Source organism: Centropristis striata, chromosome 18 (assembly GCF_030273125.1).
Source record: "Centropristis striata isolate RG_2023a ecotype Rhode Island chromosome 18, C.striata_1.0, whole genome shotgun sequence".
Taxonomy (NCBI): Eukaryota; Metazoa; Chordata; class Actinopteri; order Perciformes; family Serranidae; genus Centropristis; species Centropristis striata.
In genome coordinates this window covers 34,467,979-34,487,866 of record NC_081534.1, presented here as the reverse complement: position 1 = coordinate 34,487,866, position 19,888 = coordinate 34,467,979, and the positions used below count along the sequence as shown (strand labels likewise).

The following is a 19,888-nucleotide window of genomic DNA, read 5'->3' as shown; positions in this document are numbered from 1 at the left end:
AAAAAAAGACAAAGAAAATAGTTTTGATCACTTTTCATATCGCGGAAACTTTAGTAACTGATGATGCGTTCAAGGACTGTGGGAAAGTTCAAACTCTGACGATAACGCCTGTTTATACAGTTTATTTGTATGATAAATGTTTGATTTTTGGTGATTTTTTAATAAGAAAACTCGTTTCAGAGGGCCGACAGCAGAGGAGGAGGCTGCTAACGAGCTGATTTAATCACGTTTCTATTAATTCACTTTAATTTAGATCCACTGCAGCTTGAGACGGATACAAACCAAACAGACCTGTCCACAGACCAGAGAGTGTGTGTGTCTGAGTGTGTGTGTGTGTGTGTTCGTGTGTGTCTGAGTGTGTGTGTGTTGGTGGTTGTGTGTGTGTTTGTGTGTTTGTGTGTGTGTGAGAGTGTGTGAGTGTGTGTGTGTGTGTGTGTGTGTGTTCGTGTGTGTGTGTGTGTGTGTTCGTGTGTGTTTTTGTGTGTGTGTTCGTGTGTGTCTGACTGTGTGAGTGTCTGAGTGTGTGTGTTCGTGTGTGTGTGTGTGTGTGTGTGTTGGTGGTTGTGTGTGTGTTTGTGTGTTTGTTTGTGAGTGTGTGTGTGTGTGTGTGTTTGTGTGTGTGTCTGAGTGTTTGTGTGTGTTTGTGTGTGTCTGAGTGTGTGTGTGTGTGTGTGTGTGTGTGTGTGTGTTGGTGGTTGTGTAACGAGGCGTTTGTGAAGTCGTGTTGATGAGTTTTAAGACGAGTTGAGACACTTTGAACTGAGGTTTGTAACTTCCTGTTTCCTCTGAACGCCTCAATAAACATCGTTAGAACAAACTGGAAACACATGGAACCTTCAACCAGCTAGAACCGAGAACACAGAGAACCTGAACTATGACTCCATTAATACACAATAATCAATAGATAATCAATAATAAAATAGAGATGTGGTATCAGATCACATCCATAAAGACACTAAATGACCAAAAGACAAATAAAATGACCAAAAAAGATAAAAAAAAATGTCCAAAAAGACACAAAATGACCAAAAAATATATTAATTTAGGGATTTAAACTTTTATTTTATGGTTAATGTAATGTAAAATAAATAAATTTACCCTTTTAAGGCATGCATGCATAATTTAGAAGAAAACAAGAAAAAGCCTCTAAATAATAGATTATATTTTTGGAAAATATATATATATTTTTTTTTTAACTTTAATTCGATGGTTAGTGTTTGCCGGCATTTTTTGTGTTATTTTTATGACGTATTTTTTCCCCCTTTTTTTGTATTTTTAAAAAAAAAAATCCACTGTAACTCAACATTCAAGACAAAAATAAAATTAATTAAAAATTCTATAAAGTTCCATTATATTAATTTACAGATTTTAACTTTTATTTTATGGTTAATATTTGCAATACAAATATTTTCATATTTTTCATAAATTAAAAACAAGAAAAACCCTGTAAATATTACAGTAATTTTCTGTAAATATGGTTAATATTTGTAATTAAAGTAATTTACCTTTTTATGGCATTCACACATATTTTACAGAAAAAAACAAAAAAATGCTGTAAAATTATTTAATACATTTCTGGAAAATAACTTATTTCTCCTTTTTTTTTAACTTTAAAATGATGATTAGTGCTTGCCAGCATTTTTTAGCATTCTTTATGATTTTATTTTCCTTTTTTTATATTTTAACATAGAATTTACTTATATTATTCACACACATTTATAATTTTATTTTATGGTTAATATTTGTCATAAAATAAATTTACCCTTTTAAGGCATTCATGCATAATTTCAAAGAAAACAAGAAAAACCCTTTAAAATAAAAGATTACATTTTTGGAAAATAACTTTTTCTTTTTTAAACTTAAATATGATTATTGCTTGCCATCATTTTTAGCATTTTTTATGATTTTATTTAAATTTTTTATATATTTTAACATATAATTCCCTGTAATTTAACATTCAAGACCAAAATGATAATTTTAAAAAATCCATATTGTCCAATTATATTAATTAACATATTTACAATTGTATTTTATGGTTAATATTTGTAATAAAAATGTTTTACCATAAATTAAAAACAAGAAAACCCTGTAAAATATTACAGTAACTTTCTGTAAATGTGGTTAATATTTGTAATACTTTTTCTTTTAACCTTTTACATGGCATTCACACTTTTTAAAAAAACAAACAAGAAAAACTCTGTAAAAATGTTTCTTTTTTTTTAAACTTTAATATGAAGATTTTTTAGGATTCATTTTTTTCCTTTTTTTTGTACTTTAACATATAATTCCCTGTAATTTAACATTCAAGACCAAAAAAAAAAAAAAAAAAAAAAAATCTATAATGTCCCATCATATAAATTCACACATTTATAATTGTATTTTATGGTTAATATTTGTAATAAAAAAATGTTTTGACCATGAATTAAAAGAAGAAAAACCCTAAACCTAAAATATAACAGTAACTTTGTGTAAAACGTGTCTATTTTTTTGAGTGTAGCCGAATAGAAGAGGGTGAAACCCGGACAGAGACAAACAGGAGACAGTGAATCCACATTTCAAATATTTTATTCAAACTGACAGAAGTTGATTGACTAAAAGAAAAAGAACCCAAAGTGTTAAAGAAAGAGAAGAAGAGTCGTACAGAGGAAGTGATACGTCGACTCTCTTCTAGGCAAAGAACTCCAGAAACTGAACTGAGAAGAAAGTTTCATTTTCTGTCTGATTGTGACGCCGTTTGGGACAAAAACACAGTAAATTAAAGTGTAAAATCCAAACAACTGATACATTCTGATGCAGTTTCACACAGGAGAACAGAGATTTTATTACAAACGGAAAGAGTTGTGGAGCAGATTCTGAATATTTACTGCTCGTAAACAGTCGGAGAGCTCGTTTTTTCATGTTTAGTGTCCGTCAGTGAAGCCGTCATCCGTCATCTCACAGGAATAAAATCTGAATATTCAGGAGAACAGACAGAAACCTCTAAAGCTGCTGTTTCTGTCATAGTGGAGCTCATTTTAAGCAAAATTTTAATTAAAAAAAAAGGCGAATAAGTGGTTTTTCTGTCATAAATAAACTCAGGAAATTGGTGCCGTTTTTTCTCTTCCTTCTGCTCAGATTTGAGCTTTTTCTGTCTGAAATCTTGGATCATCAGCAGATATCTGTGCGATGTTAGCGACTCTGCAACAAAAGCAGAAAAACACCTGAAGTCAGCGTCAAAACTTCATCAAATCTCTCTTTTTATTCAGCGTTTTGAACCCAGACGGCTAGCAGTTTCCCTCTGCTTCCAGTCTTTATGCTAAGCTAAGCTAAGCTAAGCTAACTCTCACCTGTCATGTACTACGGAGGGATTTTAATTTGGAAGTTTAGCATTTTAGAATTTTATCCATTTTGTAAACAAACGCGAATCTGTATGAAATATGATAAAGAATCAATCTGGAACCTTCAGAGCTGAAAGTTTAGATTTTTTTGATGTTGATATCTGTGCAAAAACGAAAATGAAACCAGTCATAAAACTATTTTTACGTCCCGTTTAAGTTAATATTGATTAATCTGTAATGAGCCAATAGAAGTGAACGCTCTCAGTTATAAGAGAGGGAGTTATGATTAGATATTTGGGCTCTAATTATTAATAATTCTGCTCAGGTTTTGTGATTTTCTGGTGTTTTTTGTGTTTTATTCTGATGTTTTTTCTGGTGTTTTACCCACTAAAATATTCGAGTCAACAAACAGAACAAACAAAGGGTTTTTAATGTCCCGTTTGTATTTATTAATAATATTGATTGATGTGTAACGAGCCAATAGAAGAGAAGCTGTCAGTAAACAGAGGAGTCGTGCTTTGATCTCTGGGCTCTAATTGTTAATATTTATGCTCAGATTTTGCTTTTCTTAAGGTGTTTTTTCAGGTGTTTTGCAGGTGTTTTTTCAGGTGTTTTTCAGGTGTTTTTCAGGTGTTTTTCAGGTGTTTTTTCAGGTGTTTTGCAGGTGTTTTGCAGGGTTTTTTCAGGTGTTTTTTCAGGTGTTTTTCAGGTGTTTTTCAGGTGTTTTTGCAGGTGTTTTGCAGGTGTTTTGCAGGTGTTTTTCTGGCGTTTTTTCAGGTGTTTTGCAGGTGTTTTGTAGGTGTTTTTCTGGCGTTTTATTATTGATTTGTGGACATGAGCTCGATAACTTTTTTCCTGATTTCCTGGAGCAGAAAGTTGATATTAGACCAACAGTGACTCTTCTACAAAGACAAAAAAAAACACCTGAACTAGATAATTCTGCTCAGATTTCGCAGTTTTTCTGGCGTTTTTCTGCTTTTTTTTGGCGTTCTTCAGCTTTTTTTCAGGCGTTTTTCTGCTTTTTTTCTGGCCAAAATGTTGGAGTCAACAAACAGAACCATCAGCAGGTATCATATGATTTATGGACATGAGCTCGATGACTTTTCCTGCAGCAGAAAGTCGATAAAAAACTGCAAAAAAACCTCCTGAAGTCAGCATCAAAACTTCTCTTTTGGTCTTTTTAAAGAACTAATCCAGAAGCTCAGCCCTGAAGGTTGAGCTCCTCTGAGTTTTGAACGTCCCGTTTGTGTTTATTAATAATATTGATGGATGTGTAGGGAGCCAATAGAAGTTAAGCTGTCAGTATTCAGAGGAGTCGTGCTTTGATCTCTGGGCTCTAATTGTTAATATTTATACTTAGATTTTGCTTTTTGCAGGTGTTTTTCAGGTGTTTTATTATTGATTTATAGACATGAACTCAATGACTTTTCCTGGAGCAGAAAGTCGATATTAGACCAACAGTGACTCTTCTACAAAGACAAAAAAAACACCTGAAGTAGGTAATTCTGCTCAGATTTTGGTGTTTTTCTGCTTTTTTTTTTTTTTTTTACGTTTTTCTGGTGTTTTTCTGCTTTTTTTTTTGTGTTTTTCTGCTTTTTTTTCAGGCGTTTTTCTGCTTTTTTTTGTGTTCTTCTGCTTTTTTTCCAGGCGTTTTTCTGCTTTTTTTCAGGCGTTTTTCTGCTTTTTTTCAGGCGTTTTTCTGCTTTTTTTCAGGCGTTTTTCTGCTTTTTTTCAGGCGTTTTTCTGCTTTTTTTCTGGAGCAGAAAGTCGATAAAAAACTGCAAAAAAACCACCTGAAGTCAGCATCAAAACTTCTCTTACGGTCTTTTTAAAGAACTAATCCAGAAGCTCAGCCCTGAAGGTTGAGCTCCTCTGAGTCTTTAACGTCCCGTTTGTGTTTATTAATAATATTGATGGATGTGTAGGGAGCCAATAGAAGAGGAGCTGTCAGTAATCAGAGGAGTCGTGCTTTGATCTCTGGGCTCTAATTGTTAATATTTATACTTAGATTTTGCTTTTTGCAGGTGTTTTTCAGGTGTTTTATTATTGATTTATAGACATGAACTCAATGACTTTTCCTGGAGCAGAAAGTCGATATTAGACCAACAGTGACTCTTCTACAAAGACAAAAAAAACACCTGAAGTAGGTAATTCTGCTCAGATTTTGGTGTTTTTCTGCTTTTTTTTTTTTTTTTTTACGTTTTTCTGGTGTTTTTCTGCTTTTTTTTTTGTGTTTTTCTGCTTTTTTTTCAGGCGTTTTTCTGCTTTTTTTTGTGTTCTTCTGCTTTTTTTCCAGGCGTTTTTCTGCTTTTTTTCAGGCGTTTTTCTGCTTTTTTTCAGGCGTTTTTCTGCTTTTTTTCAGGCGTTTTTCTGCTTTTTTTCAGGCGTTTTTCTGCTTTTTTTCTGGAGCAGAAAGTCGATAAAAAACTGCAAAAAAACCACCTGAAGTCAGCATCAAAACTTCTCTTACGGTCTTTTTAAAGAACTAATCCAGAAGCTCAGCCCTGAAGGTTGAGCTCCTCTGAGTCTTTAACGTCCCGTTTGTGTTTATTAATAATATTGATGGATGTGTAGGGAGCCAATAGAAGAGGAGCTGTCAGTAATCAGTGGTGCTTTGATCTCCGGGCTGTAATCATGTCATTATGGTTGATAAGGAGGTTAACGAGGAGTCAGTCAGTCACAGTGAGAGACACAGGCGGCCATTGTTGAGCTGATTTACATCATGTCCTCTGATGACGCTGCGCTCTGTTCAGTGTGTGTGTGTGTGTGTGTGTGTGTGATAGCTGTTGGGGGATGAGGATGAGGATGATGAAGAGGACAAAGGCTTCATTCTTTGCCGGTGGTGAGCAGCTTCAGGGCCTTCTGGAGGTTCTGGACGGCCGTGCCCACGTCCTCGTACTGCAGGGCGCTGCCCGCGTACTTACAGTACTTCTGGGCCAGCGTGAAGTCCTCCGGGGACAGGTGGACGCCACCTGGAGGTCAGAGGTCAGAGGTCAGAGGTCAGAGACCTGGGCTGCGGTTGAATAGTCAAATGTGCTTAGGAACCTTCCTAACTGAGTGAAATGACCCGGGAGTATTATCGTAGCCGCCATGATAAGAGCTGTTCGGATTCTCTAACTGTTAAGGAAAGGAGCTTCAATGCTTCCTTTAGTATCTCCTTTAGCATAGGATACACCGGACCATCCTTTACCAAAGGAAAGGAGGTAATGCCGTCCCACAATTCCTTGCGGTAGCAGCATATAAGGCTGACCGGTCACGAGAAGAAACAAACAAAATGACTGACAAATCCTGTAAGTTACTGATGTGTTTTCATCTTAATTTAATTATATGTTTAATGTATGAATATGATGTTATGAGAACTTGTCATACATTTGTTGCATCAGTTTGCATTAGTTATTTCCTCCTTTTGAACGTTATGTGTCTCTGCCTTTACGAATATAATTGATTGAAATAATTGAACTTTAGTCACAGATGCTGAAAGCCTTGCCTATTGGTGTTTTGTCTATAAATATGAATGGACAGGTGCATGATCAACCTTTCTCAATGTGATCACCATTTTGTTTCACTTTTGTGACTGGCGTGGTCTATTATTCTTTTTTGTTACATTTCTGCAGGTTCTGCAGGGGTTTTTTCAGGGGTTTTTCAGGTGTTTTGCAGGTGTTTTTCAGGCGTTTTATTATTGATTTGTAGACATGAACTCAATGACTTTTCCTGGAGCAGAAAGTCGATGTTAGACCGACATCAACTCTTCTACAAAGACAAAAAAAACACCTGAAGTCAATAATTCTGCTCTAAACACCGCGATCGTCTTCTCCTAACTCCTCATGAACTCTCCTTCTCATCTTTCCTTGACCTCGTGACCTTTTCCATTGAGGTTAAGGAAAAGTGGTTAGGAAAGGACTTAGGAGCTGATTTTTTTTGACTATTCGACCGCACCCCTGGACCAGTCTAGTCAATCATCAGGGACCAGAGATATGTCACTAACTGTCTGATATCAACACTCTGAACTACAAATTTAGATATTTAAACACTTCCAGGTGGCCACAAGTGTCAGAAATGTGGCCAAAAAAGACGTAAAATCACAAAAACATACAAAAAAATTACATTTTTTTTTTACGAAAGATGTAAAATTGACAACCAAAAAGACAAGAAATTATGAAAAAAATAAAAAAAAGATCTTAAATCATCAAAAACATGTCAAATCAATTCATAAATTTTTCGCAACTTGAATTTGTCTGATAAAATATTTTTTTTTAAATGTGGATAAAATAGAATTTATATTTAACACTTTTCCAAATAAAAAATGTGACCAAAAATATCTAAAATCAGGAAAAAAAATGCACAAAATTACAAAAAGACGTAAAAAATCAATAAATAAAATCTATATGAATCTTTAAGTCCTGCAGCTTGAATTTGTCTGATTTTTTTTCTTTTATTAAAATGTGAATAAAATTTAATTTATATATATAAACACTTCAAGATGCCACAAGTGTCAAAAATGTGACCAAAAAATATGTAAAATCACAAAAACATACAAAAAAATTAAATTTTTTTTTACAAAAAGATGTAAAATTGACACCAAAAAGACAAGAAATTATGAAAAAAATAAATAAAAAGATGTAAAATCACCAAAAAAAGCATGTAAAATCATTTAATAAAATCTTGATGAATCTATAAGCCATGCAACTTGAATTTGTCTGATAATTTTTTTTTTTCTTTCACTCTGAACTCCAAATTTATAGATATAAACACTTCCAGGTGGCCACAAGTGTCAGAAATGTGACAAAAAAAGACTTAAAATTACAAGAAAAAGATTTAAAATAACAAAAAAAGGCACAAAATGACCAAAAAAACAAGATCTTTAATCATCAAAAACATGCCAAATCAATTCATAAATCTTTCGCAACTTCAATTTGTCTGATAAAATATTTTTTTTAAATGTGAATAAAATGGAATTTATATTTAACACTTTTCCAAATCAAAAAATGTGACCAAAAAATATCTAAAATCAGGAAAAAAATGCACATAATTACAAAAAAAACACACAAAATTACAAAAAGACGTAAAAAAAATCAATAAATAAAATCTATATGAATCTTTAAGTCCTGCAGCTTGAATTTGTCTGATTTTTTTTCTTTTATTAAAATGTGAATAAAATTTAATTTATATATAAAAACACTTCAAGATGCCCACAAAGTGTCAAAAATGTGACCAAAAAAGACGTAAAATCACAAAAACATACAAAAAAATTACATTTTTTTTACAAAAAGATGTCAATTTGACACCAAAAAGACAAGAAATTATGAAAAAAATAATAAAAATATGTTAAATCACCAAAAAAAGCACGTAAAATCATTTAATAAAATCTTGATGAATCTATAAGCCATGCAACTTGAATTTGTCTGATAAAATTTTTTTTTTTTTCACTCTGAACTCCAAATTTATAGATATAAACACTTCCAGGTGGCCACAAGTGTCAGAAATGTGACAAAAAAAGACGTAAGACGACAAAAAAATACACTAATTTACAGATAAAGATGTAAAATAACAAAAAAAGGCACAAAATGACTGAAAAAAAATGATCTTAAATCAGCAAAAAAGACACAAATATATGCAAAATTACTCCCCAAAAATGCAAAAAAATTACCAAAAGACATGAAATCCATTCATAGAATCTCTATAAAGTCCTAAGCTTGAATTTGTCTGATAAGATGAATAATAATAAAATGGAATTTATACATAAACACTTTTCCAGGTGCCCACAAGTGTCAAAAATGTGACCAAAAAAGATGTAAAATTACAAAAAAAAGACACAAAATGACTGAAAAAAAGATCTTAAATCATCAAAAAGAGACACAAATTTACAAAAAGATCTCTTTCAGCTTGAATTTGTCTGATAAAATGTATTTTTAAAAATTGGAACAAAATGGAATTTAAATATAAAAACACTTTTCCCCAAGTGCCCACAAGTGTCAAAAATGTGACTAAAAAAGACATAAATACACAAAATTACAAAAATATTTAAAATTACCCCCTAAAATTACAAACAAAATAAATAAATACAAAAAAGACATAAAATCAATTTATAAAATCTCTATAAATCTATAAGCCATGCAGCTTGAATTTGTCTGATAAAATATTTTTTTTTAAATGTGAATAAAATGGAATTCATATTTAAACACTTCCAGGTGCCCAAAAGTGTCAAAATGTGACCAAAAACGACGTAAAACGACAAAAAAATACACGAAATTACAGAAAAAAAGATCTTAAATCATCATAAAAAGACACAAATTTACAAAAAGATGTTAAATCTTTTTTTTTTTTTTTTAATGTGAATAAAATGGAATTTATATATTAACACTTTTCCAGGTGCCCACAAGTGTTAAAAATGTGACCAAAAAATATCTAAAATCACACAAAATTACAAAAAGACGTAAAAAATACCCCCTAAAAAAAAATAAAAATAAAAAAAAGACATACAATCAATTAATAAATGCTCCTGTCCTCTCCTCTCTGCTCTGTGTAAACTGTGATCGGAACAGTTTTCTCAGTATCAGAATATTGATTTTCAGCTTCATTATCAGATAAAATCTGACTCTCTCTGCCAGAGAAAACACTCTGAGGACATGTTCTCTTCTGTTCTCTTCTGTTCCACATGGTTTAGTCCACTGATTAACTATCCTGGAGGTGTGTGTGTGTGTGTGTGTGTGTGTGTGTGTGCACTAAATGAAGCTGTATGAGTGTTTGTGCAGCTTGTTCTGTGAGCCTCACCCTCCGAGTCCCCGAGGTCTGAACCTCTATACACCCATTATACTCCACTGGGTGTGTGTGTGTGTGTGTGTGTGTGTGCGTGTGCGTGTGTGTGTGTGTGTGTGTGTGTGTGTGCTATAGGTACACCCATAAACATCCATCTGTACCAGTAAAGAGGAACTTCAGCTTCTCCAGCCTGGACCTCATTTACTTTATGTTTTTGTTGCATATTTCTGTTACAGAGTCAATAGACGTCCACTGAGAGTTTTATTAGATTTATATGTAAAATGTGGAGCAAACTTATTTCTTTGACACTTGGTAAAGTGTTTAGAAATGAATTCCGTTTCATAATACGCTGGCGCAATTTGTTTGGCTGCTCCTCCATCCAAAGTTTATTATATGTATGTTTATGTATATGTACGGACGGGTTGATGTCTTCCTGTCCTGTTAAGCGTCTTTGAGTGTCTAGAAAAGCGCTATGTCAAAGAATTTTACATCTTTTTTTATAATTTTGTGTCTTTTCTGTGTCATTTTACGTCTTTTTTTGTATTTCTGTATCTTTTTTGTCATATTATGTTTCTTTTAGTCATTCATCTTTTTTAGTAGTTTAGTGTCTTCTCTGGCCAATTTGTGTCTTTTTTTTGGTCAAAATGTGTCTTTTTTTAGTCATTTTATGTCTTTTGGTGTCAATTTGTCTTTTTTGTAGTTTTGTATCTTTTTTGGACAATTTGTGTCTTTTTGTAGTTGTTTTATGTCTTTTTCTTTCTTTTTTTGTCTTTTTCTTTCTTTTTTTGTCTTCTTATTTATTTATTTTTTTTGTCATTTTATGTAATTTTTTTGTCACTTCATGTCTTATTTAGTCATTTGTCTTTTTTGGTAGTTTTGTGTCTTCTTTGGTCTATTTGTGTATTTTTTGTGTCATTTTACGTCTTTTGGTGTCTTTTTTTGGTTATTTTTTTGGGGTGATTTTGTGTTTTTTTTGTGTGTCTTTTTTTTGTCAATATGTGCCTTTTTTAGTCATTTTATGTCTTTTTTTGGTCATTTTGTGTCTTTTTTGTGTCATTTTACATGTTTTTTTTGTATTTTTCTATCTTTTTTGTCATATTATGTCATTTTTTTCATCGATTTGTGTCTTTTTTTAGTTTTTTTTAGGTAATTTTGTGTCTTTTTGGACAATTTGTGTCTTTTCTAGTTATTTTGTCATTTGCGTTTTTGCATTTTTTTGTCATATTCCGTATTTTTTTTTGTCAATATGTGACTTTTTTTTAGTAATTTTATGTCTTTTTATGTCTTTTTTGGTCTCTTTGTGTCTGTTCTGTGTCATTCTCCATCTTATTTTTTGAACACATTGTTTGAGTCTTTTGTTTGGTAACGTTGAAACTTGTTTCTGTGGCCTCCTCACTACTCATGTACCTCCTCCCCAGAGGACCATCTCTAACTGGATCCATGCCTGGAGCCCCTCCCTGCTCCTCCTCCTCCTCCTGCTCCTCATTTCTCTCATAGGAACCTTCCTAAATCAAACCAGAACCCTGAGCTCCATGAAACCAGCTGGACTGAGACTGTCTGATGCTCCGAAACGCACCATTTACTTTTACAGCCGTTTTAAACCAGAAACATCAGTTCTAAAAGTTAAATTAAACTCTGGACTTTCACTCTTTAACACGTCCTCATTATTATATATATTATTATAAAACATTCACACTTAATTAATAAAGACATTCTGACACAAATATCAACTTTTAAAGCTTCGTTTTGGTCACTTTTTATAACAGAAACGTTCATAACTGATGGTCCCTTCAAGGACCGTGGGAAAGTTCAAACTCTGACGATAACGTCTGTTTTTACAGTTTATTTCTATAATAAACGCAGGATTTTTGTGATCTTTTAGAGGAACGAGGTTAAACAAAGAATCAGTTATTGAAGCTGAATCATGAATAATAATTAGTTTCAGCTGTAATATATTAATTCTGTTTGTTGTTATTTGGTGCTGAGGGACATGCTGTGAGACATTTTGAGGCTTTTTAAGAAATCATTTTAGGTCTTTTTTGGTAATTTTGTTTATTTTTGTTGCTTTCGTTTTTGTTGTTTCTTGCTGTCAGACACTGATTTGTATGATACCAAATGTGACAAGATGGCGGCTGATATAAACACGTTATTTATGCTTGTCTTGGTCATTTTGTGACTTTTTTCTAAACTTTGTGTGATTTTTGGGATCTGTGTTAATTTTGTGTGTTTTTTGTAATTTTGTGTATTTTTTGTGATTTATTTGGTAAATTTTGTGTCTTTTTTGTACATTTTGCGTCTTGTTAAAATTTTGTGAATTTTCTTGTCATATTGTATGTTTTGTGGTCATTTTTTGGTAATTTTGTATCTTTTTTGTCATATTTTTGGTATTTTTTTGGTAATTATCTTAATTTGGTAATTTTGTGTCTTTTTTTTGATAATTTTTTGTTTTTTTTGGTAATTTTGTATATTTTTTTAATTCATTTTGTGTATTTTTTGGGATTTGTGTTAATTTTGTGTCTTCTTTGGTAATTTTGTGTGTTTTTTGTGATTTTTTTGGTACATTTTGTGTCTTTTTTGTACATTTTGTGTCTTGAATTTTCTTGTCATATTGTATCTTTTATGGTCAATTTTTGGTAATTTTGTATCTTTTTTTGTCTTTTTTTTTTTTTTGGGTAATTATCTTAATTTGGTAATTTTGTGTCTTTTTTGGTAATTTTTGGGTTTTTTTTTGTCATTTTTTGTTGTTTTTGGTAATTGTGTGTATTTTTTTTTGCAAATTTGTGTCTTTTCGGATTATTTTTTTGGTAACTGTGTATTTTCTGGATATTTTATGTCTTCTTTGGTCATTTTGTGTCTCTTTCAGCAATATCCGACTGTCAGTCTGGTTATTTTTATCTTTATTGATGATCATTTTTCATCATTAGCATCTTTTAGAGAAGTGTTCCTCTGCACAGCGCTGTCGTTTCTAACTCTCTCTCCTCCTCCTCCTCCTCCTCCTCCTCCTCCTGATTGAATCCTTGCTGTTCTCCAGGAGGTTCTAGAGAGCAGAGAGACTTGTTGTGGTTCTCAGGTCCAGGTCTGGTTCCTCTACAGGGTTCCACCGTGTCAGCAGTAGAGCAGGAGAACAAGCTGCTGGTGTTATTTCATGTGTTAGACATTAACTCACATTGACCTCCTCTGATGCATTCAAGGAACGTTGGAAACTGTTCCCACGTTTCTCCTCTCTACATGTTTAACTCTTTAACTTTGGTAGAAAACAAGCCTCCATTATGTATTGTTCATTTTACATCTTTTTTTGGTCATTTATGTGTAATTTAGCGTCTTTTTCGGTATTTATGTGTAATTTTTGTTCATTTTGTTTCTTTTTTTGTAATTTTGTGTCTTTTTCGGTTAATTATCTGTATTTTTTGGTAATTTTGTGTCTTTTTTGGTTAATTATCTGTATTTTTTTGTAATTTTGTGTTTTTTTGGTTAATTATCTATATTTTTTTGTAATTTTGTGTATTTTTTTGGTAATTTTGTGTAATTTTTGGTAATTTTGCATCTTTTCTTGGTAATTGTGTCTTTTTTAGGTCATTTTGTGGCTTTTTGGTAATCTTTTGAGTTTTTGTTGTCATTTTGTGTCTTTGTTGTTTATTTTACGTCCTTTTTTTGTCATTTTGCGTCTTATTTTTCAAGTCTCTTTTTGGTCATTTTGCGTCTTATTTTGGTAATTACGTGTAATTTTTGTTCAATTTGTGTCTCTTTTGTTCATTTTATGTCTCTTTTTGGTAATCTTGTGGGTTTTTGTTGTCATTTAGTGTCTTGGTTGTTCATTTTACATATATATGTATATATGTGTAATTTTTGTTCATTTTGTTTCTTTTTTTGTAATTTTGTGTCTTTTTCGGTTAATTATCTGTATTTTTTGGTAATTTTGTGTCTTTTTTGGTTAATTATCTGTATTTTTTGGTAATTTTTTGTAATTTTGCATCTTTTCTTGGTAATTGTGTCTTTTTTTGGTCATTTTGTGGCTTTTTGGTAATCTTTTGAGTTTTTGTTGTCATTTTGCATCTTTTTTGTTTATCTTACATCCTTTTTCGGTCATTTTGCGTCTTTTTTTGGTAATTACGTGTAATTTTTGTTCAATTTGTCTCTTGTTCATTTTATGTCTGTTTTTGGTAATTTTGTGAGTTTTTGTTGTCATTTTGTGTCTTGTTTGTTCATTTTACATCTCTTGTAGGTCATTTTGTGTATTTTTTGGTAATTCTGTGTGTTTTATGGTAATTTTGTGTATTTTTTGGTAATTCTGTGTCTCTTTTTATGGTAAATGTGTCTTTCTTTGGTCATTTTGTGGGTTTTTGTTGTCATTTAGTGTCTCGTTTGTTCATTTTACATCTTTTTTTGGTATTTATGTGTCATTTTTGTTCATTTTGTGTCTTTTTGTTCATTTTATATCTTTTTGGTCATTTTGTATCTTTTTTTGTAATGTGTCTTTTTTGTAATTTTGTGCTATTTTCAGTAATTTTGTGTCTTTTTTGGTCAATCATCAGTTTTTTTGGTAATTGTGTCTTTCTTTGGTCATCTTGTGGGTTTTTGTTGTCATTTAGTGTCACGTTAGTTCATTTTACGTCTTTTTTTGGTAATTTTTCGTCTTTTTGTTAATTTTGTGTAATTTCTGGTAATTTTGCGTCTTTTTTGGTATTTATGTATCATTCTCTCTCATCTCTTTTTGGTCATTTTGTCTCTTTTTTTGTAATTTTGTGCTATTTTCTGTAATTTTGTGTCTTTTTTGGTCAATTATCTGTATATTTTTGGTCATTTTGTGTCTTTTTATGTTAATTTTGTGTATTTTTGTTAATTTTGTGTATTTTTTTTAGAACAAATGTGTTTGTGCTGCTGTGCGTTACGTCACACAGTGAAGAGCAGCAGAGAGAGGAGTGATGAGGAGGAGTAGTGCTGACTGGTGTAAAGGTAAAGTTCCATGGTTCTCCTCATGAATAGAGAACAGAGCAGGTTCCTGGTTCTCCTCATGAATAGAGAACAGAGCAGGTTCCTGGTTCTCCTCATGAATAGAGAACAGAGCAGGTTCCTGGTTCTCCTCATGAATAGAGAACAGAGCAGGTTCATGGTTCTCCTCATGAATAGAGAACAGAGCAGGTTCCTGGTTCTCCTCATGAATAGAGAACAGAGCAGGTTCATGGTTCTCCTCATGAATAGAGAACAGAGCAGGTTTCTGGTTCTCCTCATGAATAGAGAACAGAGCAGGTTTCTGGTTCTCCTCATGAATAGAGAACAGAGCAGGTTCCTGGTTCTCCTCATGAATAGAGAACAGAGCAGGTTCCTGGTTCTCCTCATGAATAGAGAACAGAGCAGGTTCATGGTTCTCCTCATGAATAGAGAAGAGAGCAGGTTTCTGGTTCTCCTCATGAATAGAGAACAGAGCAGGTTCCATGGTTCTCCTCATGAATAGAGAACAGAGCAGGTTCCTGGTTCTCCTCATGAATAGAGAACAGAGCAGGTTCATGGTTCTCCTCATGAATAGAGAACAGAGCAGGTTTCTGGTTCTCCTCATGAATAGAGAACAGAGCAGGTTTCTGGTTCTCCTCATGAATAGAGAACAGAGCAGGTTCCTGGTTCTCCTCATGAATAGAGAACAGAGCAGGTTCCTGGTTCTCCTCATGAATAGAGAACAGAGCAGGTTTCTGGTTCTCCTCATGAATAGAGAACAGAGCAGGTTCATGGTTCTCCTCATGAATAGAGAACAGAGCAGGTTCCTGGTTCTCCTCATGAATAGAGAACAGAGCAGGTTCCTGGTTCTCCTCATGAATAGAGAACAGAGCAGGTTTCTGGTTCTCCTCATGAATAGAGAACAGAGCAGGTTCATGGTTCTCCTCATGAATAGAGAACAGAGCAGGTTCCTGGTTCTCCTCATGAATAGAGAACAGAGCAGGTTCATGGTTCTCCTCATGAATAGAGAACAGAGCAGGTTTCTGGTTCTCCTCATGAATAGAGAACAGAGCAGGTTTCTGGTTCTCCTCATGAATAGAGAACAGAGCAGGTTCATGGTTCTCCTCGTGAATAGAGAACAGAGCAGGTTCCTGGTTCTCCTCGTGAATAGAGAACAGAGCAGGTTCCTGGTTCTCCTCGTGAATAGAGAACAGAGCAGGTTTCTGGTTCTCCTCGTGAATAGAGAACAGAGCAGGTTTCTGGTTCTCCTCGTGAATAGAGAAGAGAGCAGGTTTCTGGTTCTCCTCATGAATAGAGAACAGAGCAGGTTTCTGGTTCTCCTCATGAATAGAGAACAGAGCAGGTTCCTGGTTCTCCTCATGAATAGAGAACAGAGCAGGTTCCTGGTTCTCCTCATGAATAGAGAACAGAGCAGGTTCCTGGTTCTCCTCATGAATAGAGAACAGAGCAGATTCATGGTTCTCCTCATGAATAGAGAACAGAGCAGGTTCCTGGTTCTCCTCATGAATAGAGAACAGAGCAGGTTCATGGTTCTCCTCATGAATAGAGAACAGAGCAGGTTCCTGGTTCTCCTCATGAATAGAGAAGAGAGCAGGTTTCTGGTTCTCCTCATGAACAGAGAACAGAGCAGGTTTCTGGTTCTCCTCATGAATAGAGAACAGAGCACGTTTCTGGTTCTCCTCATGAATAGAGAACAGAGCAGGTTTCTGGTTCTCCTCATGAATAGAGAACAGAGCAGGTTCCTGGTTCTCCTCATGAATAGAGAACAGAGCAGGTTTCTGGTTCTCCTCATGAATAGAGGACAGAGCAGGTTTCTGGTTCTCCTCATGAATAGAGAACAGAGCAGGTTCCTGGTTCTCCTCATGAATAGAGAACAGAGCAGGTTTCTGGTTCTCCTCATGAATAGAGAACAGAGCAGGTTCCTGGTTCTCCTCATGAATAGAGAACAGAGCAGGTTCCTGGTTCTCCTCATGAATAGAGAACAGAGCAGGTTTCTGGTTCTCCTCATGAATAGAGAACAGAGCAGGTTCCTGGTTCTCCTCATGAATAGAGAACAGAGCAGGTTCCTGGTTCTCCTCATGAATAGAGAACAGAGCAGGTTCCTGGTTCTCCTCATGAATAGAGAACAGAGCAGGTTCCTGGTTCTCCTCATGAATAGAGAACAGAGCAGGTTCCTGGTTCTCCTCGTGAATAGAGAACAGAGCAGGTTCCTGGTTCTCCTCGTGAATAGAGAACAGAGCAGGTTTCTGGTTCTCCTCGTGAATAGAGAACAGAGCAGGTTTCTGGTTCTCCTCGTGAATAGAGAAGAGAGCAGGTTTCTGGTTCTCCTCATGAATAGAGAACAGAGCAGGTTTCTGGTTCTCCTCATGAATAGAGAACAGAGCAGGTTCCTGGTTCTCCTCATGAATAGAGAACAGAGCAGGTTCCTGGTTCTCCTCATGAATAGAGAACAGAGCAGGTTCCTGGTTCTCCTCATGAATAGAGAACAGAGCAGATTCATGGTTCTCCTCATGAATAGAGAACAGAGCAGGTTCCTGGTTCTCCTCATGAATAGAGAACAGAGCAGGTTCATGGTTCTCCTCATGAATAGAGAACAGAGCAGGTTCCTGGTTCTCCTCATGAATAGAGAAGAGAGCAGGTTTCTGGTTCTCCTCATGAACAGAGAACAGAGCAGGTTTCTGGTTCTCCTCATGAATAGAGAACAGAGCACGTTTCTGGTTCTCCTCATGAATAGAGAACAGAGCAGGTTTCTGGTTCTCCTCATGAATAGAGAACAGAGCAGGTTCCTGGTTCTCCTCATGAATAGAGAACAGAGCAGGTTTCTGGTTCTCCTCATGAATAGAGAACAGAGCAGGTTTCTGGTTCTCCTCATGAATAGAGAAGAGAGCAGGTTCCTGGTTCTCCTCATGGATAGAGAACAGAGCAGGTTTCTGGTTCTCCTCATGAATAGAGAAGAGAGCAGGTTCCTGGTTCTCCTCATGAATAGAGAAGAGAGCAGGTTCCTGGTTCTCCTCATGAATAGAGAACAGAGCAGGTTCCTGGTTCTCCTCATGAATAGAGAACAGAGCAGGTTCCTGGTTCTCCTCATGAATAGAGAAGAGAGCAGGTTCCTGGTTCTCCTCATGAATAGAGAACAGAGCAGGTTCCTGGTTCTCCTCATGAATAGAGAACAGAGCAGGTTCCTGGTTCTCCTCATGAATAGAGAACAGAGCAGGTTCCTGGTTCTCCTCATGAATAGAGAACAGAGCAGGTTCCTGGTTCTCCTCATGAATAGAGAACAGAGCAGGTTTCTGGTTCTCCTCATGAATAGAGAACAGAGCAGGTTTCTGGTTCTCCTCATGAATAGAGAAGAGAGCAGGTTTCTGGTTCTCCTCATGAATAGAGAACAGAGCAGGTTCCTGGTTCTCCTCATGAATAGAGAACAGAGCAGGTTTCTGGTTCTCCTCATGAATAGAGAACAGAGCAGGTTTCTGGTTCTCCTCATGAATAGAGGACAGAGCAGGTTTCTGGTTCTCCTCATGAATAGAGAACAGAGCAGGTTCCTGGTTCTCCTCATGAATAGAGAACAGAGCAGGTTTCTGGTTCTCCTCATGAATAGAGAACAGAGCAGGTTCCTGGTTCTCCTCATGAATAGAGAACAGAGCAGGTTCCTGGTTCTCCTCATGAATAGAGAACAGAGCAGGTTTCTGGTTCTCCTCATGAATAGAGAACAGAGCAGGTTCCTGGTTCTCCTCATGAATAGAGAACAGAGCAGGTTCCTGGTTCTCCTCATGAATAGAGAACAGAGCAGGTTTCTGGTTCTCCTCATGAATAGAGAACAGAGCAGGTTCATGGTTCTCCTCATGAATAGAGAACAGAGCAGGTTTCTGGTTCTCCTCATGAATAGAGGACAGAGCAGGTTTCTGGTTCTCCTCATGAATAGAGAACAGAGCAGGTTCCTGGTTCTCCTCATGAATAGAGAACAGAGCAGGTTTCTGGTTCTCCTCATGAATAGAGAACAGAGCAGGTTCCTGGTTCTCCTCATGAATAGAGAACAGAGCAGGTTCCTGGTTCTCCTCATGAATAGAGAACAGAGCAGGTTTCTGGTTCTCCTCATGAATAGAGAACAGAGCAGGTTCCTGGTTCTCCTCATGAATAGAGAACAGAGCAGGTTCCTGGTTCTCCTCATGAATAGAGAACAGAGCAGGTTCCTGGTTCTCCTCATGAATAGAGAACAGAGCAGGTTCCTGGTTCTCCTCATGAATAGAGAACAGAGCAGGTTCCTGGTTCTCCTCATGAATAGAGAACAGAGCAGGTTTCTGGTTCTCCTCATGAATAGAGAACAGAGCAGGTTTCTGGTTCTCCTCATGAATAGAGAAGAGAGCAGGTTCCTGGTTCTCCTCATGAATAGAGAAGAGAGCAGGTTCCTGGTTCTCCTCATGAATAGAGAAGAGAGCAGGTTCATGGTTCTCCTCATGAATAGAGAACAGAGCAGGTTTCTGGTTCTCCTCATGAATAGAGAACAGAGCAGGTTTCTGGTTCTCCTCATGAATTGAGAACAGAGCAGGTTCATGGTTCTCCTCATGAATAGAGAACAGAGCAGGTTCCTGGTTCTCCTCATGAATAGAGAACAGAGCAGGTTCCTGGTTCTCCTCATGAATAGAGAAGACAGCAGGTTCCTGGTTCTCCTCATGAATAGAGAACAGAGCAGGTTTCTGGTTCTCCTCATGAATAGAGAACAGAGCAGGTTTCTGGTTCTCCTCATGAATAGAGAACAGAGCAGGTTCCTGGTTCTCCTCATGAATAGAGAAGAGAGCAGGTTCCTGGTTCTCCTCATGAATAGAGAACAGAGCAGGTTCCTGGTTCTCCTCATGGATAGAGAACAG

At 35.4% G+C, this 19,888-nt stretch overlaps 2 protein-coding genes across 3 annotated transcripts in view; both read right to left on the bottom strand.

Annotated features, from left to right (window-relative positions):
* The window catches only part of LOC131990757 (uncharacterized), a 17,748-nt gene extending 14,415 nt beyond the window's left edge, over nucleotides 1-3,333 (bottom strand). Inside the window, exon 1 of the mRNA XM_059355874.1 lies at nucleotides 3,327-3,333. Within this exon, the coding sequence (XP_059211857.1) occupies nucleotides 3,327-3,333 (7 nt within the window). The remainder of the gene's footprint in view (nucleotides 1-3,326) is intronic.
* A 1,945-nt stretch (nucleotides 3,334-5,278) lies between these two features.
* vta1 (vesicle (multivesicular body) trafficking 1) overlaps nucleotides 5,279-19,888 on the bottom strand; it is a 79,179-nt gene continuing 64,569 nt past the window's right edge. For both annotated transcript variants that reach the window (XM_059355925.1, XM_059355924.1), the window contains exon 8: nucleotides 5,279-6,289. In XM_059355925.1, the coding sequence (XP_059211908.1) occupies nucleotides 6,144-6,289 (146 nt within the window). In that variant the 3' untranslated portion in view covers nucleotides 5,279-6,143. The remainder of the gene's footprint in view (nucleotides 6,290-19,888) is intronic.